This window comes from Accipiter gentilis, chromosome 4 (genome assembly GCF_929443795.1).
Source record: "Accipiter gentilis chromosome 4, bAccGen1.1, whole genome shotgun sequence".
Classification (NCBI taxonomy): Eukaryota; Metazoa; Chordata; class Aves; order Accipitriformes; family Accipitridae; genus Astur; species Astur gentilis.
In genome coordinates, this window is record NC_064883.1 from 8,548,016 (window position 1) to 8,570,029 (window position 22,014).

Sequence of the window (22,014 nt, forward strand, 5' to 3'; positions counted from 1 at the left end):
CCTCAGTGGGGAAGCTGACTGGCCCTACAGATCAATTGTAATGCATGCCTAATCATCTGCTGGAGAAACACCAGTTTGTTAAAAAACAAACCAAAAAAGCATCTGAATCCAGGGAAGTTGGAACTTGTTCTTTTCCCATGTAAGAATGAAAGATCACATTCAGGTTTTTTGATTAAGCAGCTGGAAGGTGAGAACTGCTTCTTTTCCTTGGGATACAGGTATAGGGAATTGGTTTCAGCGCATCAGAGCAAGAACAAGCTGTTAAGCCTGGTGTGCCATCCTTCAGAAAACCCCAAGGAGATCCACTGATATCAAGGATGCAGCCTCTGAGAGGCCTGTGATCTTGTGCACTATAGCATCTGTCCTTGAAGCCCAGACCATGCACTGTATTTGCAAGCCCTGGAATACCTACTGACGAGGGAAAAGCAAGCCTATTGTATGCTGAAAATAAGACAATGTTATGTTGACCTTTTGTGATGTAGGTTAGGTTTTTTTGTAATAAATGATGAGCTTGATTCTGTTTTCTCTGCAGAAGCAATATTGCAGGAAGAAATTTTCAAAGGGGAAATACATAAAATCAGCACTTCCTGTGCTCATCTTTAGAGCATGACTATAGATCGGTAGAAAAGTAGATCAAAGGAGATGTACTTATTCTTCTCGGTGTATGCATGTGCCCACACGCCCAAAGGGAATTCTCTTAGTTCTGTTACCAGCTGTCCTAATACAATTTAGTAGGATCATGTTTAAGTTAATGTATAAGAGTGTGTGCACTATTGGTATAAACGCTTCAAAGGCAATGTGATAGAGGATACAAAACTAACATTAGGAATTCTGCAGTCATTCAGTTGCTTCAGCCAAGCTACCTTTATCTGTTTCTTCTCCTTGGGACGGTGTAATAGCATCGCTTCCTGAAGCATCAGGCTGTCAGTGCCAGCTGTGGCAGTGGGTTGATGTCTTCCAATGTCTCTGGGTTCTTTTTTTTGTTCCACTGTTGTTGCGTTCCTGTCCAGTTTCACCTCCCAGCAACTGTCTGGGTAGTGCTAGGAGAGGACAGTTAACATGTGAAAAAGCAAACAGGGGCTGCTGAGACTGAGCCTTTGATTTTTGTTTTGTTTGTTTCCTTCAACTCTGCTTTTATAGCTGGTGCGCACAGCTGAAATTGCTGCCTTCAGTAATTATTCCTTGAAGGATACTGTGTTTGTTATTGTAATTGATGCCATTTTCAGTGCCAGAAAACAAAATTGGCTGTGGAGATGGTCTGAGCTGAAAGGAACTAAGGAGGCCAGAAGTATTCCTGCGATCAGTGGCTTTTCTGCCTTTACTCTGCCAACAGGGGAAAATACCTGTAACCGATCTGTGGGCCTTCCTTTTCATACTATGAAAACATTTTTTAAAAGCTGTCATACTTGAAAAAAAAAACCCCTTAAGTGTACAGTTGTAATTGTGAGTTTGCGTGGGTTTAACAAATGGTGAAGTGTTTTGCCTGCTTCTTTCTTTGACTGAGCTGATGTTTTGAGGTATCTTCTCCATTTTCCAACAGAATTCATCTTCTGTCACTTACCTTCTCCCAAAAAGAAAAGTTACTTTAAAAGCAACCCATCTCCTGTCCAAAACCCACACCATACTACCTAAAGTAGTTTGTCTAGATCTATTTGTCTGTCTTCATGGATGCAGAATTATCTTACCGATCCATAACAACTATGTGGATAGATGCATCTTTTTGTGGTCTCTCTTCCCTGAAACAGGAGTTGTTTTGAATTCTGGTTAATTTTCTAAGACTGCCAATTCTACCATCAGACTTGTATGGTTGTTATTTAGGAAAGCTGTTCGGTGTAATAGCTGCCTGTTGTTTTGGTCAAAAGACAGGAAAGTGGCTGCTGTTAGATACAACTGATTAATCAGTAGGAGCCCCCAGCCAAAGCACGTACACTTCTTAAGTACCTTGAGAATCTGAAGTCAGACAGACTGGAGGACTTCTTTTATGTACTGTTTATTAATGTAAGAGTGGATTGTTGATTTTGATTACAGGGTTGTACACTAAAAGAGCACAAAAAGAAAACTCCTGCCGGTGAAGTTAAATCTGGCCTTAATTAAAAAGGGAGGTGTCGTGGGTGACATCCTAGCTAGAAAATCATGAGGGAAGATGCTGTTCTGTGAGATGTCCACTTTCTTTAAAGAGAAATAGGACTTATATTTGCTTTTCTGCTTTTTAGGAACGTGTGCCCCGTTCTCTCTTTCTTTTTTTTCTCTTTTTTCTCTGATTGCTAGACTCCATATTTTGGATATTGGAGAGAATTTTTTTAAAAGGTATTGATTTATCTTGTACTATGGTGTAAGGTACTTGATCCGAGAGTTTCTCTACCAGTGTGTTGTTCAGATGTATAAAATGTGCAAGAAGTATTAAACAGAAAATTGTGGTAGACTTTTAATACTTTTAAGGTATTTTATTGCTCTTTGATCAGATGGTATTTCTGAAGTATTTTTAAAAGGTTACAGTTTAAGTATACAAATGAAGTTTCCATCTCAATCACAAACATATTTTGCATTATTAATTTTTCTTATGCTGCTCCAATAGAGAAAATTTAGAATGAACGCTGGATTATTTTTCTTCTTTGTCATATTTGTGTCTCAATTTTTGTTGAGATGACTATTCAGTTGCTGCATTTTATTAATTGCAAAGTCTTAATTCAAAGAAAATACATGACTAGATAAAATAGTTCTGTAGATTAATAGAGGCTATATGTTTCCATGAGAAAAAGAAATAAGAACTGCCTATGGTATCTGGGAGGTGCAAGCGAAGCTATTTTGCTTGTCCTTGGAACTCTCCTTTTTCTGTATCCCAGCTGTGCATATGGTCTGGAATAAACAGAGCAAAACTGGGAAGAAAGGTAGTAATTTCTTGTTGCTTTAGACCATTCTCTTTCCCGACTCCACCTCATTCCCTCAGGAGTGGGGAGGAAACAAGCAGAGGAGTTCAGATGAGTGACTCACAAGGCTTCTTGAAGTATTGTAGCTTATATTCACGGTGATGCTGAACACTCATCTCTGTCTATATGTGGGCAACACTTCAGTAAATATTCTAGCTCAATTATATAAAAATCTGCTTGTACTGGGACGTGCCTGTGTATTTAGAGCTGTAGCTATTACAAGCAATCTTTGTCTTCTGAATAAATCCATAGGTTAGGTCTTTGCCTTGCAGAGCTGATACAGGTTGTTTAAAAAATGATTCATAAGACTGACTTGGTTCTAAATTTTTTTCATTTTTACTGGAAACTGACAGAACAATTTCCTTCCTTTCCTAGATCCTTAATTATACAAAATATTAAATGAAACCAGTTGCATTAATCTCAGCCAAAAAAAGACTGGTAAATGCTGATTGGCAAGAGAGAAATCTTTATTGGGGTAGATTTGTTGATATTGAATGTGCTTTGGTGAGGTTTTCAGTGTCATCAGCAGGGCTGCTACAGTCTTCTGCTTGTCAGTTCCTAGAGAAAAGGGTAGATCTAGAGAAAAGGTTGCTATTTTTAGCTGATTCAGAGTTCATGATTTTTCTGTCTGGTATAGATATGGCCGTCATCCATATTTTAACCTGCATGTTGCATTCTTGTAATACATTCTCTTTATATGCAGCCGTGAAGGACATTTGGAACTTGATTTAGTTAAATGGCAAGTGTAGCTTGAAAATTACAATGATTTTTTTTCATTTGCAAAAAGCTATTGTGTCAACACAAAAGCTTTTTTGCAAAAATGCATATCCTCCCTATTGTCCACTTCAAAATTGTTTTTATTCTCTCTCCTTTGCGCTCCTTAAAATTTTAGAGCTAAGTATGGAGATTATACTTTGCTAACAATTAGATATTGTGGAAGCTATCAGATAGATCATCCCTTGAGCCCCAGTAGACATAGCTTGCCCCCCCCCAGCCCTTTAAGTTAGGCCATTTTTTTACTCTTCTTTCCTGCTACTTGTTTAATAAGCTTTCTTATTGGAAATATGTGACATTTGGAGAAGATGGATGCTGATGACCTGCTGTCTTCAGTTATTTTAAGTTTTATTAAGATAAACTGAAAAGGCTTTTTCGAGAGATGCAATGTTCTTTTTTCATACCTTTGCAAAGCTCTGTTGTGATTCCTAATTTAGTTTGGGGAGAGGAGGCCTTAAATTAATCCTCATGAATTTACTCTGCTTTCATTCTCTGTTACTCTTATCTCTTCTCCTGCACTGGAAGTTAATAGTCTAGATCATCTGCTGAAAAACTGAAACCTTAGTTTAGTTTCTTTCAGTAGAATTGTGAACTTCCAGCTTTTGGCTTTCAGAATAGCTATTAGGTAGCATTAGAAACTTGTAGTTTGCACACCAGAGGATAGCTTGTATGATTTTTTGAAGTTGAAAGAAGAGATGATGAGAGATGGTGTTTGCATGGAGGTGAAGGCAGTACTTTCAGTTGAAGGGGATGGGGCATGAGGAGATTGTTCTTTTAAGTAACCTTCAAGTGCTACTTCATTGTAAGCAGAAGTTAACTGTTTCTAGAACTGGGTTGTCCTTTGGTTATGGAAGTAATTGCACGCACACATATTCCTAGGGTGAATAGGGTGGGTTTTTTCCTCTGCTTACTTAGATGGTTTAGATTGCTATCAAGATCAATATAATATTGACTGTGTTGTGTTGGTTCTGTTTCTAATACAAACTGTGATGTACTGGCTTTTAACTCTTTGACCACAGTAATGTCACCATTCAAAAATACGTAATGTTGTGCAAGATGTAGTATGTTAACTTTTGGAAATAGTTTATATTAATTTTATTTTAATTATATGTAAGATTTCTAGAATAATTACCAGAGTTGATTCCAATATTCTTAACTTTTCTGAATTTTCATAGTTAACTGATTGTGAAGTCCTATACTTTTTTTAAGGTAACTATTGAATTTCTAGCTGATTTTTTTTGAGTGCACTTTGGAGCATTAATTGCAAAGGTCAGAAATGGACCACTTTCAGATTATTTGAACTAAACTGGTTATTATATCTATCTAGCAACATGTCCAGTTGGTAATTCCAAAGAAAGCATATGGAACCCTAGCATTTGCTTACTGTATAAAGGTACTGACTCTCAAAAAGTGTTCATTTGCACTAAACATACAGGCTTAGCTAGAAAACCATCATCTAACAAGTGTGTGTGTATGTATAGTATGAAACCCAAGTATGCATTTTGTCAGTGTACTTTGCTTGTAAATTTAAAGTTGGGGGGGGGTTGGTTGGTTGTTTTGTTGTTTTTTTTTTAATTTATGTTTAGTTACGCAAGTAAGCTACAATGTCTTTTCCTTAAGGCATTTTTCACAAACAGCAAAGTATTTTCTAGGTTGTGGTTGCTGTGTTCCTTAGCAGACAGTAGGGCGTTGCAGTAGATGAGCCTTGAGGATGTCCATGTTTTTATTTAAACTGGTTTTGCTGTGGCCAAGAACATGAGTTCTCATATGTATTCATGTGAATCTGTCTTGTTTCTTTTTAATAAATGGTTGAAATGCTAGAACAAAGCAGCATAGTGTACAAACCATTGCTTTTTCATAATTAAGACCAAAAGTATGAAATTCCAAAACATCTGGACTCTATGTAATGAACAGAATATATTTATAAAGATGTTTGTTAGTCACATGCTGTAAATGAGAACACTTGGGAAATCTGAAATTTCATGGTGAATCAGAAGCTGGTGCTATATTCTGCCAGGCCAGCAGTCCTGAGCTCAGGGAGCCCTAGGCTAAGGTACTTTTTTGCATTTACAAAAACCTTCACCTGCATGAAGTGTCAGTAGGTGTGTGTTAAGCAATTTATTACGTTGCAGTGAAGCTGTTGTAGACATTATTTCAAAAGAGTGGCAATGTGAGCTTTTCCTGCTTGTGGCCCCCGAAGGTGGGAATTCAATATGTCTATTAATATCCAAACCATTTAATATACCACTTAAACCTGTCTTTCTCTCTGCCTGGACTCATATGTGAAACCTGAGTGCAAACACTTTATTGAAGAGCTAGAAACTTGTTCACCGTTGACAAATTTTGATCTTACCAGCCACTGAAGGACAGTAAAAGTGCCTTCATACTGTGCACCAGGAACAAAAACCTTCCCTCTGTTCCTGTAACACTGAAGCTTATCCAGCAACTTTGACAGAAGCCATTTACATAATACACCCACAAGCCAGCACCATTTAGGCAGATTCAGGCTGAAATATTTATTCAGCAAGTTGTAGGGCTTTATATTCTATTTATACTATTACAATATTATTATATTTAAATTATACTCAATGTAATTTTTTCTAAGCTAAGGGTATGTTTGTCTATACTAGTCGCAAAAAACATGTGTTTGGTCATTAATATCTGGCTTTTTAATAGTCAACCGATTACTTTAAGGGAGATTTTACTTTCATTTAATTTTCAGAGTATTTATGTGGGGAGTTTCTTGTCTTCAGCGACTTAAGTGAGGACTGTTTTGCTGCTCTGACCAGTGCCATATGAAAGCAGTTAAAATGCTGGAATTGTTTACTGCCTAAATTGTTGTTAGTCAGCAGAGCCAGTACGTCGGATTTCTTTGCGGCTTTTTGTGGAAAATATTAAACAGTCGCTCTTTCTTCAGTTATAGGATTTTTACGTTTTCAGCTGCATTAGTCACAGAACTGGCATGGACGTAACTGCAAAGACTGCCCCCCCAAAAAAGAAAAAGGCGCTTTTTTTTGGTGCCAGAGGAAGTTGCACTGGGTGCAGTGGCTGGGTTCTCTGGTAAGTGTGACATGTGAGCATTACTAGGCATTTCATCCTGCCAGGCTGCAGTTGCTGCTCGCCGGGCTGCTGCTCAGCGGGAATGCTGCTGTGGCGGTGGTTTGTGCTCTGCTCCTACGGGCTTTTAATGACCGGCTCGGACAGCCAGGCTTTTTTTAAGGTTTGCAAGGCTATCTGCTGATTGTATAATTTAATTTGTCAAGGAAGAAAACCTGATAAGCAGAAGCTCTAGCGGAAGAGGAGATTCAGGTTGGCACAGTGACAGATGTTTGGATAAAGAAGTTGGCTCAGAGATGATGTACGGAGTCTGATTTTTTTTTTTTTTTTCTTTTTTTCCTCTCCCCCTCAACTGAATGAAGACTATCATGGGAACTGCATTCACATGGTGATCAAAGAAACACTTGAGTGATGAACTGCTTTTGCAGAAGAAGTCTAAGGCAGTAATTTGAGCTTTTGTGTGTGGTAGCTAGCTTGTTTTGCTGAAGCATTCTTCCTCAACAGTATTTCTGCCTAACGCGTTCCCTGATGGAGAAGCTGCAGCTACTGCCCGGCGAAGGAAAAATGAACGCTCTGCATTGCTTGTGTCCGTGACAGAGTAACGCTGTCTGCGTTGCTGTAGTTTTGGGGAGGCTGGATTCAACTGGCAATATTATTCAAGGAGTTCATTGTCCCTGTGGTCTGACTCATCGCATGTAAATGTACTGCAGCCGTGCTGTACGTTGCAGATATTTTTCTTGCATGGGAAGGAATTACTTTCCTCTAAGCAGGTCCTGAATAACTGCTGGAAACGAGATGCATTTTTCTGGCTGGACTGTTTTTGACATTGAGAAAGGAAGCCGTAGCATGACAGGATGATCAGAAGACGTGTTTATTTTCAGTCACCAGAAAGCCTGCGACGGTTGATTTAAAACCGACCTTGCAGGAGCGGGTATAGCTGTGGCCGTCTCTCTCAGGGCAATTGTTCCTTGTTCTGTCCTCAATAGGACGGTGTCATGTCTCCTGCAACAATGATTTCACTGTGGGGGTAGAAGGACGCTGTGGAAGTTGTGACATTAACAAAGACAAATTTGCTTGTGAAAGGACAGCTGTGTGCGACAGTGAGTGCTGTTCGAATGGAATTGGATCTTGGGATATTTTTATCAGCTGTTCCACAGTTTCATTATTGTGGTTTCGATGCCTAGGGAAATTTTATTTTAAAAAGAACAACTTTTTTTTCAGCATTGTCTTGAACATCTCAGGGTGTTTAAATCTGAAAAATGAAGTGTAAGGGGGGATTGGAATGTCCTTTTTTAAATGCTAATATACCAGCGGTAGCACTCACAAGTTTGTGAGGGCATGTGAAACAGGTGAAAGTATTTCCTCTATGGTCCCCATTGCGATATTTGTGGTCTGGTTCCAAAAATACCGTTGCTGGCATTTTTTTGTTTGCTTTTGCTTCCTCAAACGGATCGAATGAGTCGAGTCTGTATTGTTGTTTTGGAGGAGGTGGAAGATGATTCTCCCACATTTATTTCCAAATTACCTCAGGAAAATGTATCTTTACGTCCATCGCCCTCTGGAAATGTGCTGGTAAGGCATGTTGTTTGTTGGCATATTTCCTGCTTATAGTACTGTTGCAAATACAAATAGTAATTTTCCTAAGATTGATATGAATATGTGTGATGTCGAAACAAGACAAGGTGGTAAAAACTGCCTATACTAAAGAGGGAAAAAGCTGAAACTTAGTTGTAGAATTAATATTTGCAAGGGCCCATTCTTTTTCGTGTAACTTTATTTATGGTGCAGCAATAACAGATCTCAACTCTTGTGTAATAGCCGAGGATTTTTAGAGGGCTTGGTAAACTGTATTTGAAGTAAATGGTTTTTCCCCACTCCACTCCATGCAGTACAACTTTAGAAACTGATGTAATCATTTTATTGCAATAATATGCTGTGTTTATTTTGAGAACTGATAGAGTATATAGTGTACATCAAGCAAGAGCAATTCTAAGCTAAAATGAAAAATAGCGTAAGTCATAATCTTGATGTAACTATTAGATTCATGTTACCCCGTTCTGGAAACGATCAACACTAGGGACTGTGCTTTTATTGCTTTAAATTATTTTATTTTGTCAAGTGACTGACTGAAATCTTGCTAGCATACCTCAGCAGCTTTTCTTACTAAGAAATCCTGCTATATTTAGTAGATGTGTGTGAGTGTGTATTTGTTACCATACTTATCTGATGCACTTTGCTTTCCCACTCTATCTAAACAGGTGAAAAACTTCTAGTAACTTTAGTCACTTGCTAATGTAAAAGGGGTTTGCTTATATCATATGGAATTTGCAGTATGTAACAACAGCCCTAATTTTATTATGAGGAGTTCTCTTTTCAGCTGTTTCAAGCTAGTCTTCTGGGCCTTAGTTGGGTTTTTCTATTTTTATTTTTATTCCATGAACTTAGAGTATGTTCGTGTGTTTGAGGTTTTTAAAACTTAGGATTTCTTCAATTCTAAATACTGTTGCTGGTTTCTTTGTTACACTGCCTGGGATGTTTTATTTTGTCATCATCTTGTGTTTGTGTTATGTATCAAAAAACCATATGTGTATCACTAAAAGCTAAACTGGGATTATATTCTCAGATGTGTTTTTTCTTCATTTCAGCCACCATTGGTTCAAGCTATATTTAATGGAGATCCTGATGAAGTTCGAGCACTGATATTTAAGAAAGAAGATGTTAATTTTCAGGTAAAACCAAACATCATTAGCTTTGAATACATTTTAATTTTGTTTTGATACAGCTTTCTGCTATACTAATCACTTTAAAACTTCGTTAATTCATGAGCTGTAAATTTTATTGGTTTTATGTAATAGGCAAAGTAAAGCCTATACATGCACTTTATACTGGGAAGGAGGAGTGTAGCTTTGTAGATTTGTGTTGATAGTAAAGACCTAAATCTATATTCCTTTCAAATGTTAGTTCTGCAGCACTTGGGTAACTTAAAAGTTTGTTTATGCAGTTGCATAAGACTTTTTAGAAAGTTAGACTGGTTAAATGTGATGCTATGTAGACTTTGATTCTTCTTAAATTAAATACAGCCTATAGTATACATTAGGCAATTATAAGAAAATGGTCTGGGGTTTCAGTAGGTAGGTTTAATAGTGGATTTTAGAAAGGGAAGCCTAATGATTATATTAATAAGTAAAAATGAGAAATTGCGTGTGTATGCCCTACTTGTGGTACTGAAAACCCAGATAGTGCAGTGTTAAAAATTGTACTGAAATGAAATTGAATTTGTTCCGTTGGGTGAAATTCAAGATTTGAACAGCATGCAGTTACTGTATTTACTTTCTATTAACATTCTAATACGCATGTTTGCCACTATGCAAGATAATATACCATAAATTCTTTACATAGATTAGAAATTGCTTTGATTATTAAAGCAGACTGATGTAAACCATTTAGGGCTTAACGCTATGGGAGTGTATGTAGCTGTTTCTGCTCCAAATGCATCAAAGCAACAGTGATGCTAAAAAGCAAAGGCTAACATCTAGATGCTACATAGTTGCCAGTGTAAGGCTATTGTAATTGTTTACACTTTCTTCTTCAGACATGTAAACCAAAAGCAAGTATTTAGTTTGGTATGTGTATTTTGACATTTAAAAGCATTCTGCGGAATTTATATCTGATCAATGCTAGCTGAAAGTATAAGGGAGCCCTCCCATTGTCTTGAAGAGCTTGAGTAGGACCCTGTATAAGTAGACATGCTGTCAAATCTAAAGTTTTATTTCATAAGGTTGGACTTTTCCTCTTTTTCAGTAGTTTTGCACGTTCTTAAGTAAGATTGTATGATGGATTATATAATATCAAAAGATTTAATCTTCTGTTTAGTTATAAGAGTATGAGCTATGTATCTTTCCAGTCTCTTCATATGAACACTCTGGTCTCGCTGCCATTTTTATTTTTAAAAGCTGATTAGGCTCTATTGTTTCATTTATATTCCTCCATGTGTAAGGTCAGCATTCATAGCTATAGTGCCTGTAAACAAAATTAGGTTAGTATCTTTCAGCTTTTTTGACTGTCTCTTACAAAATCCTATGCTAGATGTCAGTATATATGTGGTAGTGGTTTGGTTTTGGTTTTTGTTCTATCTCAAGTTTTGTCAAACAGTTGCCCATAAATATGAAGTCAGCAGTTGTGCTGTAATTGATGTCTTTTGAAGAGGGTTACTTTAGACTGCCAGGTAGTTACAGTGGAGATACTGTAGGTACGGTATTCAAAATCTGAGGGTTTTTTTATTTTTTACATCTTAATTTTTATATTCCTTTCTGTGGATATATCTCACTTTAACCAAACACGTGTGTATCTTAGGCTAGTAACACCCAAGGTGTATTTGGAATCCATCCAGAACAAATATGCTATTTTTTCACAGCCACCTTCTTCATCCTGGGCAGATGTTTATCATGCATGACTACTCCTTCCTGTCATGGCAGTCCTAGTCCTACTACAGTATTTAATATTACATTCACATATATCTCTTAAAACACTGTTGGGAGTAAATGAGCATATAAATTCTCCCATTGTTTGATAGAAATGAAGTAAACTGCCTAGTGGATTTTTCTTTGTGTTTGTGTTTTGTTCTTTTCCTTGGGTTTTTGTTTGCTGTATGTACTTGGCTGGAGATAAGATATCCTTACATAGTCTAGATCCAAAGTCGTCACCTTAGTTATGTGTTATGAATTGGTATGGACTGAATGAGGAGAAAAGAGCAGAAAATGAAGTGGTTATGTGTATTTCCTAATAAAGAGAAGGATCGTGATAAACTGTTTTGATTGTTGTGGATTGTATTAGACCAGTGTATATGTTGGATTTTTTTCCACTTTGCTATCCAAGTGCTTCAGTACAGTTGTTTGAATTCCAGAGTCATTCCCTCCAATGCCTCTGCAGAGTCTTTTCCCTCTCTCAAGAGCAACTAATTATTTTGCAGTTTGTATTCTAATAGTTCATATTCCTTCCTTCTTCCCTTCCCCTGAGCATGGGTTGGACTCTGTAACTGAAGACCTAGCAGGGTTCTGCAAATTAATTTTGCCCGGAAGTGAACTGAAGATAGTGCTGTTGTAGGTCTTTGTTGTGACAGTGACATTAATCTAGGAAAGTTGTTAGTGTTTTGATGAAATGCGGGTGTAGTTTTTGTTTTTTTCCTTCTGTTACCATCCAGCTTCATTTACCTTTTTACTTTCAGGGTATGTTATCTTTAACATTAATTGCAGTTGGCTTAAAACTCTTTCAAAGCTAAGTGAGTTGAGTCTTTTTATTTAGCCTTCCAAAGCTAGGCTGCGATAACTGTTTGGTATTATGGTAATAGCTAAAGATTGCACCCAGGTTAGGCTGTATTAGAGCATTACTCCTAAAACAGATGATGTCTTCTACCATAGTGTTATATTTAGAAAGATTCTGAGATGGGTGGCCTTCCATGAATTGCTGTGTGTGACTGTAAAATGATGTACTGATAGCAAACAGGCTTTTTCAGGAAGAAGATTGTTCATACCACACCAGCCTTCTTGAGTCACAGGCTCAGTCTACATTTAGAAAGTATGTATTGTATTCCACTCTGCAGTTGTAATCTTTTGTGAAGAAAGAACAAATCAAGTGTGTCCCTAGCTGCTTAAGCTCTTGTTCAAAAAGACTATCTTCTCTGCAAATTGGAAGTGTGCAGCTATTTTATAGACTAAAATGATTTATAGGAACTTTGATCAAATGTATTGTTTGGAAGGTGAACTCTCTTGAGGCTCCAATTAATGGAAAAAACCAGGGAGGAAGGGGTTGCTTCTCCCTCCCCTTCGCCAAGAAAGCTTGAGAAACTGTAGCTGTTTGTTTCATGAATCAGGCTTAAATCACACAGGTCACATATGTCAAGCCCGATGTGGTTTCTGTTACACACATGGCTCTTGCTGTGCTCTGTGTGTGTATATGTATATATATGTTTTTAAAAAAATAGTTATTATTTCTTAGTTCCATCCTGAGCTTTTGAGACTTGGCAGTAAGGAGAATCTTGTGTGATAACTGACATTTAATATCTCTTTATTAGTTAATTGGGATCCTCAGCATTTCCTGCTCTTGCTGATGACAGTATGGCTGGTTTGAATTTTATGTACTTTTCAGCAGTTAGTTTTAGCTAACTAAATGATTTCAGCATTGCCTTTTATAAATCAGGATTTGTTTAAGATTTGGAGGCCCATTACTGTTGCAAACTGTGCCATTTCTGTTTGTAACCAAAACTGTTATGTACGTTTGGTTTAAAAGATCATGAAAATGGAGTATTTCATCTCAGCTATTTGTTAAGAATACAATTCTGTAGCAGGAATACCAGATCACTGTCAAAAATGATTTAAAGGTTGCAGATCTGGCTATGGAAATGACCATTCAAAGTCAGAACAATTTTTCCTCCTCCTAGACCTATTAGGATAATATTTCTTGCCATGAGAAGTGATACTTCAGGTAATCCGATATGCAGTTTTTGTAACCTTATTGCACTTGATCTTAGCAGAGGGGATAAACATCTGATCCTGTCTTGAACTGGTGTCAGTGTGCCCCTTGCTCTTCTCATGCTGAAGCCAAACAAGCACTATTTTTGGAGGAATCCCAAAATTGCACAGATCTCTCCCGATGTTCAAAGTGCTCACTGCACATATTGACATGTGATAAGTGACTTCAACATGAAACACCTGTATCTTACTGCTCATTGTGCTTTGTGAGATTAAAATAGATTTAAACTATGAAACATATTTTAAAGCTGCTTTATGTGTGAGTTGGTGGGGTTTTTTCCAACATAAAATGTGACATGGGCAAATGAAATTCCACATACTGTACCAATGACTGTAGCAATCAGGGTTATCTGTAAGATTTCTATCTGGACTATTGGCCATCCAGCACAGCTCTTAATTTAGTGGCTTTTTTCCTATAGTAAGTAACCAAAAAAAAAAAAAAAAAAGCTCACCTATGTTACTATTTTGGGAAGAAAGAAAAAAAAAAAAGAAAATAAACCCACAGAACCAATGTTGTCTGCCCTCCCTATCCCCCCACCTGTATTGGATAGCAATGAAGTGTTGCCCATAAATCCCAAGCTTTGTTCCTGGCACTGGCAAGGTATATGATCCGGTAGCGCCAAAGTGCCAGGTACAAATAGGAGGACTAAGACTATGTATGTGACTTGGTTATTTTGAGCAATAGGGTTGCTGTGTGGATGACTGTTGCAGTAGAGATGTAGGCTCCCTTCCCAGGCCTGCCAAGTGTGGGTTTGCATAACTTCTTGTTTGTGTTATTTGCATTGTAGGAGAATGTTGCTGGATGTCATTCTAGGGTAAGATGACTTCTTACTTGATTACCTGTTAAATTTTTTAATTCATTTTACTCTGCAGGTCATTGGATAGACTGAACGAGGAAGAAAACTGGTTTGTTAGTCTAGTGTCAAGTCTAGGACTTCTCATACAGCATTGGGTCTGGGTACCAGGAGAATTAGATTATCGAGGGTCTCAAATATCTTAATAATTTAGGAATTAATAATGAAAACTGAAATACAGTTTAAAAACCAAGAAGGATTCTTTGTGATGCTCGTATTGGTCAGCAAAGTCCTAAAAGAGGTTAAATAGAAAAAATAGATAATGAATGTATGGTCTGCTGGCTTTCATCTTAACCTTGTGGGTTGAACTGTGGGGTAACTGGTTTGTTGGGGTTTTTTTTCCTGCAGACTTGAGAGTACAGTGTAGAACAGGAAAGCCTGAACTACTTGGCTGAAATATGGAACAATCTACTAAATTTTGTAGAGTTCAACGTTCTGATAATACAAATAAATTCTGTACCTGTTTCATACATTAGAAGAGTTTTTATATATGTCATTATGTTGAAAACTGTAATTGCTGTCTAATTCAGCAATTATGTTGAAGTATCTCTCAATGTAAAGAAACTTACATACGTAAATACGGCCTTGCTTAAAAACAAATAAAAAAGCCATAATGTGTAATGATGGAAAAAAAAATCTTTGGGAATTTTTTTACCGTTATGTTCATTATCTTTCTGTAGCCATTTATGTTACCAATGACTAATGTGGATTTTTTTTGTTTGTTTTTGATAAAGTGTGTGTGCATACAACTACAACTGTAAATTCACTTTAGTCTGATATACCTATACCTCTAAAAACCTCCTTCTACGTTAATTGCTATGCATAAATTGAGTTACGTGTTTTGTTACCGGTGCCTTTTGTAACTTAAGACTCACATTAGTGTAAGACTTTGCTGGTTGGGACAACTGGAAGAAGTTGCTCAGAGCAGGTTAATATGTGATGCTTTTCAGATAGTGGTGGTTCATCTGCAATACCATGTTTCGGTGCTCTTGCAGGGAATTCAGGGGGGCTGTTTTTAACAGGGAGTGGAAATAGTTTTGCAAACAGCGGGGAAAACTTTGACAGTTTTGCACAGAGATTTGCATGGGCTAGATAAAAGCAATGGGAAGGCAGGCGTGTCCAAATCGTACTCCTGTCCCCTTCAGGAACACTATGACTATTGATTAGAAAAGTGTTATGATGTCTCATAATGGTTTATGATTTGCTCCACCCCGAGTATGCTTTCAGGGAAATAATTTTCCAGGCCAATTAATCTATAACACCTCTTGTTACTAGATAAAGCTTCTGGCAATCAGAGCAAAGCTACCCTGTGGCTTTTGTATGTAAACTGGTGAGGATAAATAGTAGTTAAAAGCTAGGATAATGTAGCAAAGGCTAAGCAGGAATTGTGTACAGTTTCTAGCTCTTCAAGCTGTGTTACTGAAGAGGTGAGAGATTATGGGTTTACTAACTAGTCTGTCCCAGGCATGCATCAGACCCACTGTTGCTAACTGTTTTGTCAGGTTTCTCCAGGCAAATCCTGTAGGCTATTTGCATGAGGGACTTTTTTTGTTGGCAACTGGACTTGGCAACAAAAACTTGCAGTAACGTATTTGGTACTGTGGAGCAGCATCTTATTGTACTCCCTGGCAGGACAGACTGTGCAGGCAGCACTCCTAACTTCTGGTTTGCTGATCTGAATGTGAGGGAGGAATTAAAAAGGCAGCCAGAAAATAGTAAAATATTCTGAAGAGCGCAATTTATTTTAGTTCCTATCTTAATAGGTCAGGGTATGAACTTCTGCTTTCTTAGTTGTGGTCATTGCCAGAGAGTTTCAATCTGGCGTACATTTTTCTTTTTTTAAAAAGTACCAGTCGATTTTTTTTTTTTTTTTTTTTTTTTTTTTTTTTTTTTTTTTTTGTAATTGGGTCTTTTGCTAATTTCCAATTGCAGACAAGCATTTGATGAAGAGACACTAATTATTGTAACTTGAACTATCTGGGCTGTAGTGCATAATTTAGACCTACTAAAAACAATCTTAAATTTAAGACTTTCTCTCCAAAAATGTTGTAATGTCTCGAGTCTCTAATCATAGCAAAGAAATATTTAGTGAAAAATGGTGCCTTTTGATGTATTAATAAAGTACATGAAAATATTTGCATGTTTTCCACTATTGAGAACACTGTTTTTTTTCTCGGGGAGATTTGGAATGAGGACAAATTTTTAGTTTCCCGTCTTTTATAATGTGCTAGTTATAGCTAGTGTGATTCTTAAGACTTATAGCTTCAGGTTTTATCAATCCAATCCAGAGGAAAAATTGTTTTAAAACTGCTTATTAATTTTCCAAATTATTTATATAAAATTCTGTTCAACTTTGGAGTTTTGTTTTTGTTGTTTGTTTTCCACCAGAAAGGTTTCTTCTTGGTTAAACATTATTTGTAATCTGTTTTTATTTCCAGTTCAGAGTGTAGCAGATTTGGAGGATAAAATTACAGGTATTTGTGGGTTTGAAAGACTTTTCAATGTGATGAGAACATAGGATGAGTTTGATACTCGTTATTTTAATTCAGTTTCATCCTTTGGATTGTTAAGCACAGTGACTTGCTGTGAGTTTTCCTGCAAAGAACTGTATATTGAAAAGACACATATGTACATGTGTGTGCCTGTATATATACACAATTTTATATCTAAATGTGAGTGTCTATATGAAGTATTTAAAAAAATATGGTAGCTTATCTAATGCTAATGACAGTAAGCATATAATGAATCGACAGTGAGAACAGTCCTTTGAAATAACTGTAGGAGATTGAAGAGGAAATAAAATGTTCCTGTATAAACAAATATTAATAATGAGAAAAAAAAATTAATAATGAGTAAAAAAAACCAACGCTGAGAAGCACAGGGCTTGACTCAGTGCAGCAGCTCCTGCCTGGCAGCCTCTGCCTGGAACCCAGCTTCAGGAGCTGGAGCAGAGAGTCTGAGAAATCTTGTGTTGGGCAAATGGGGGGTAGAGAGCAGGTGAAGTCAGAATGGGCATAAATCACAAAACAAGGTGAGTGTGCCTTCAGATGCTTCCCCTGCTAATTGTTCATTGAGGGATTTTTGTTACCCATCAAAATAACAATAATGATACCTATGTCTTACTCAGATCTCTAAGAAGAATTGAGAGGGCTTTTGTAATTAGAGGCATTTAAAATAGTTATTGGGTTTATTTAATTTGGTATCTTTTCATTTTGCATGAGGTATATGTAATTATTTTTCGTACGTATGGAAGAGAAGAAAACAGTATGTAATCTCAAAGACTGACAGCACTCATCTGTATCCTGTTTGCCCACAGACTTCTAATAAAATACAGCTGTAGAATGAGAGCAAGATGTTTCTTTTTCCTTAAACTTTTGCTTGGACCTTTGTCCAATGTGCATTTCAATGTACTGTATTGCTTTCTGCTTCTGGATAGTGTCTATTAAACTTCTTTTAATGTTTCCACCACAAACAGGAACCCCCCATTTCCCGTGTGACTAGCCTCATGAAATGATGAGTCATGAGACTCTCCTGCTTTATGAAGTGTTAGCTTCACTGAAATTTCTTTACATCTGAAGAATAGCAGGAAAATTCTGTGAGGAATCCTAGTTTTGGGGAGCATGTTTGTGGTCCTGTGCAGACAGGAGCAGGTTGTGCCTGCTCAGAACTTGCAGCCATGCATCAGTTTTAATGTGGTGCTGAAGTATCTTGCACGCAAGAAGGTCTAGGAGATGTTTTTTAGAAGGGCATTATGTGAATAGAACAGCCAAAGGTGTGTGGTGTTTTATTAACAAGACACAAAGTTAGCTTGTGAAACATCTTGCCACTAAACATGCTCAAGTTTTAATGAGGTGTTTTTAAGGGAGTAGATAGAGTTCAGCACTAACATACGGGAACGTCCAGGGGTTATTTTGCTAAAGAATTAAGTCAGTTCTTAAAAATGTGAATATTCATGTTATGTGTTTGAAGGGATAAGAAGAAATTTTGCTGCAGGGAATGTAGGGAAGTTTTTCCTATAGGAAAGCTTCCACTTCTAAAGGATCTGATATTGAGGCTGTTTGATCCATGGATCTGAAGCCTGACTGATTCCAGAAACTGAGAACTTTGGAGACCTAAGTCTTCCGAGTGTTGTGGAAACTTGCTGCAAGTTGTATAGTGTAAAGAGCATCCACCAGCTACTCAAAGAAGATTTAAATTCATAATATAGCAGTTATTTACTGTTATTTAACTTTAAAGTTGTGGATTTCCTGTTCATTAGTGTGGAAAGTTTCTCAAGCATGTCCTCTGTAATGAATAACCAGATATCTTACTTCCTTATAAGTGGTTTAGAGTGAATCATGTTTTCCAGCCTCAATATGAAGTGTGTCCAAATTGTGTTGAGTTCCTTTTCTGGTGTAGAAACAGATTCAGAATGTTTTAAATACAAATCTGTATAATTAAGCATTTTTCTTCAGAATTGAAACTCTTAATGAGAGAACCTTGCCAGTCCAAAGAGGAATAGTTCCTTGCTTCATGTTGATAACACTGTATTTAGCCTGTGCAAGTGAGAGTTTCAGATGTATTGAGTTATCACTCTTACTGGAGTGATACAAACAAACTGTCAACAGAGTTATGGGATAATCTGACCAACATCAGCAAATTGCTGCTCTGTACAGTGGATTCTGTGGACTGTAGCTCTCAAAAAGTTACCATTGCAAAGGGTAGGACTCTCTGAAAAGAACAATTTGTTTACATGGCATGGTGCTGCCTTATACAGGTAGTGAGAAATATTCTTTAGAGACTTAGTATGAATTAATATTAGTGTGATGTGCTACTGAGACTAATATATCCTCTTTCTCATCAGGTCTAGTAAGCTCGCCTAGTACTATACTAATATGGTTATCTTGTTTGCTAAACTGGGCAAACAAGCTTGGATGTCTGTGTCGCAGCGTCTTTACTGTATTGGCTGTACACTGAATTTGTTTTACAGTAATTGGGGATTTGACGGACAGGTTTTGTTTCGGTCATTGTTATTTCTTTAACATTGAAAAATTGGCATTGATGTAGAGAACCATGAATAATTAGATCAAATTTAAATGTGTTGCAAGAATTTTGTGTTTGAGTCTTCAGTGTGATTCTTAGTGATAATGATTTTGTAGATCATGTCTGATTTGGCTTATTACTTTTAGTGATTATTACTTAAGATTGTAACCTTCAAAGGATAATTGGAGTTCTGCATTTCCTGCTGCTTTTACAAAACAAGCTAGAGGCAAAGTCTTGAATAGTTAGAGCTTACTGGGGTTACTTCTGGCAGTTGCTGTGCCTGTCACGCAAAGGATTGGTATTTGAGAACAGAACATCCCCAGTGAAAGAACAGAAAGAAGAAAAAAACTCAGTAGACTTAATGTGCATTAACTTCCAACATTGACACAGTCCTTAAAGAATGAATTGCTGGTAATAGCAAGATAGGATTTGAAATTACTGATTATTTGCAGTAACTTTCTGGGTGAAAACTCTTTATGCATATGCAACATACCTTTGAACAAGACAATTTTCTCCACTTTGCAAGTGGTTAAAGCTGTCTTACATATCTGCTGTGGAATATCTATGCACTATCGGTAAACATAATTTCCTTCATTCAGTTTGGCCCTTGTACACAGGCTCTATGCATGGTAGATACAGCTTTTAAGCTCCTTAAATCTACTCTGATGAAGGATGACTGTGTATCAAAAACTGGGAAAAGAAAGTGTTTCTCATTTGCTTGCTACATGTTGTATGGAGGGCTATCCCATAAATGCCCAAAGAAGAGGGCTCTCGTTGACTGTTGGTAGGTGGCTGTAGGCCCCAGAAAGGCTCTTACTGGTGTCAGGTCTGAGGACAAATGAACTGGAAGTTCATTGCAATGAGGGATCTCTGAGTCTTTCCTGAAGAGGATGCCCGAAAAGTTCAGATACAGTGTCTGTCTGGAGTACGAAGTTTGAGGGGAATTTTCTCAGGTCCATGATACGAGCCTGTACCCTTCCATCTCCAGAACCAGTGGAATTCTGTTCTCTTTTCAGTCTTTGTTAAAGTCCTACTTTATTATCATCCTTCCTGTTCATTAATTTCATTTCAGTTTTTATTTGCATGAAATCCTATTTATATACATATGTATATATGTAGTTATGGTAACTTACAAATAAATTACGTGATGCTGACTTACTGTCTCAAAGGAACACAAACATCTTGCTTTAGTTGCTGCTAGCTCTTCCTATAATGACAGTTATCTTCTAAGCTTATCCCCTATCCACTTAGCCTAAGGAGTAGTGCAGATAACATACTTTGATCCTATGGATGCCAGCACTTCTGGAGGAGTTTTGATCCTTGCTAGCAGAGGCTTTCTGTTAGGTTTCTTTTGTGATCAATGTGGGGACTTTTCATTTTTTTGTTGCAGACACTTATTGTTGGGTGGAGGGGGCTTTTGACTCTCATTTTCATTCTTCAGAATAGATATATTCTGCAGGATTTTTCTCACCTAACAATTTGTCTCTGTATTAGCATAGATTGTGTTGTATGCTACTTTGAGTCAGATATTCAGAATAGTGCAGAAGGACTTTGCATATTGGAGCTATATGACCTTACTTTATGAAGCTATTTATCTTAACACACAAGCAAAATGTTTTAGCTTGCTCCAAGAAGAGGTGCTAACATTAAACACACAACCTGAAAATCACATCTTTTCCTGTCACCAAGACAATGCAGTTGGTGAGACGAATACCTGATTTACATCAGACATGTATAGAGTTGTCATTCTAGCAGTAGCCTTTGCAATCAAAAAGGCAGAAACCCCAGCTTTTCTGAACAAAAGTGTCATTGGCCCGAATGTAATGTGTTGGATTTAAACTGGGATGGAGATGTGCATACCTTACCTAGTGTGGTGTGATCTTTCACTGGAGCATAAACAGAGCCTGTATTGTACTGTTTTCTCTCTTGGCATATTTTCTTACTTGTGTCCTCAAATATTACAGATAGATAACAGAGTAAGACGAGGCAGTCACTGTCCCTCGTTCAGCCTGCTCTATGAGCACAGGCTGAGTTACGTAATGTGCTCCACATTACTGTACTCTCGTTATGGAAAGTCCATTGTTTTCACATACTGCTTTATTTTTTTCAAAAGTAGTTTCAGAGTTATTTATCATTTTTCTTATCAGCAACTGCATTCCAATTAAAAGCTGGGTTTTTTTAATGCCATACATACCAGGTAGATGTTTATAAATCATATACTTGGCATTTGGAAGGGGTAAAGCCAAGGGAAAGTATTTTAATTAGGTATTATTGTATCTGTTTTTTTTAAATATAACATTGTTTTGAATGCTATAGAGGTTTGTGGGTGGGTATTTTTTAATTTTAATGATGGGGGTTTTTGATGCCTGTCCTCTGCCCGCTAATGATCTAGTATATTAACAAATAATAATGATCTAGTATATTAACAAATAGTCTTGGCCCTAAAAGTTGCTCTGTTTTAATTCCTGAGTTGAGTGGAAGGAAAATACGTCCAAAATGCCTCATCTGTATTGTGAGATCAAGTTGCTCTTATCAAAGGGTAGAGAATAGCTCTTTATTCATTCCCAGGTATTGGGCAAGAATTCAGTAGCCTTTATTGGTGGTAAATGGGACGAAATTCTTGATGTTGGAACTTCCAGTGAAAAGGAGCAGCTCACAAAACCTGCTTAGTTATTCAGGTCCTTATCTGATACCCAAATGGATGCTTGAGTTCACTCACAAGGAATCCTAGCCTTTTTAATTTGGGCAAAAGAAGCTATGTAGACATTTTTATAGAATAGAGGCCTAGGTTCAGCTTTTCTTACAAGCTGTACTTGTTCTGTACATGAGTTTGAAAACCTGACCAGTGAGAAT

At 37.2% G+C, this 22,014-nt stretch overlaps 1 protein-coding gene across 3 annotated transcripts in view; it reads left to right on the plus strand.

The window, feature by feature from the left end:
- ANKRD28 (ankyrin repeat domain 28) overlaps positions 1–22,014 on the plus strand; it is a 126,898-nt gene that overhangs the window by 38,854 nt on the left and 66,030 nt on the right. The window contains exons 1-3 of one of the 3 annotated variants that reach the window (XM_049798089.1): positions 6,749–6,761; positions 7,121–8,330; positions 9,404–9,487. In XM_049798089.1, coding sequence (XP_049654046.1) covers positions 8,214–8,330; positions 9,404–9,487 — 201 coding nt within the window. In that variant the 5' untranslated portion in view covers positions 6,749–6,761; positions 7,121–8,213. Of the gene's footprint in view, positions 1–6,748; positions 6,762–6,801; positions 7,011–7,120; positions 8,331–9,403; positions 9,488–22,014 lie in introns of those variants that run through there. The other 2 variants (XM_049798088.1, XM_049798090.1) reach the window with 2 other exon arrangements.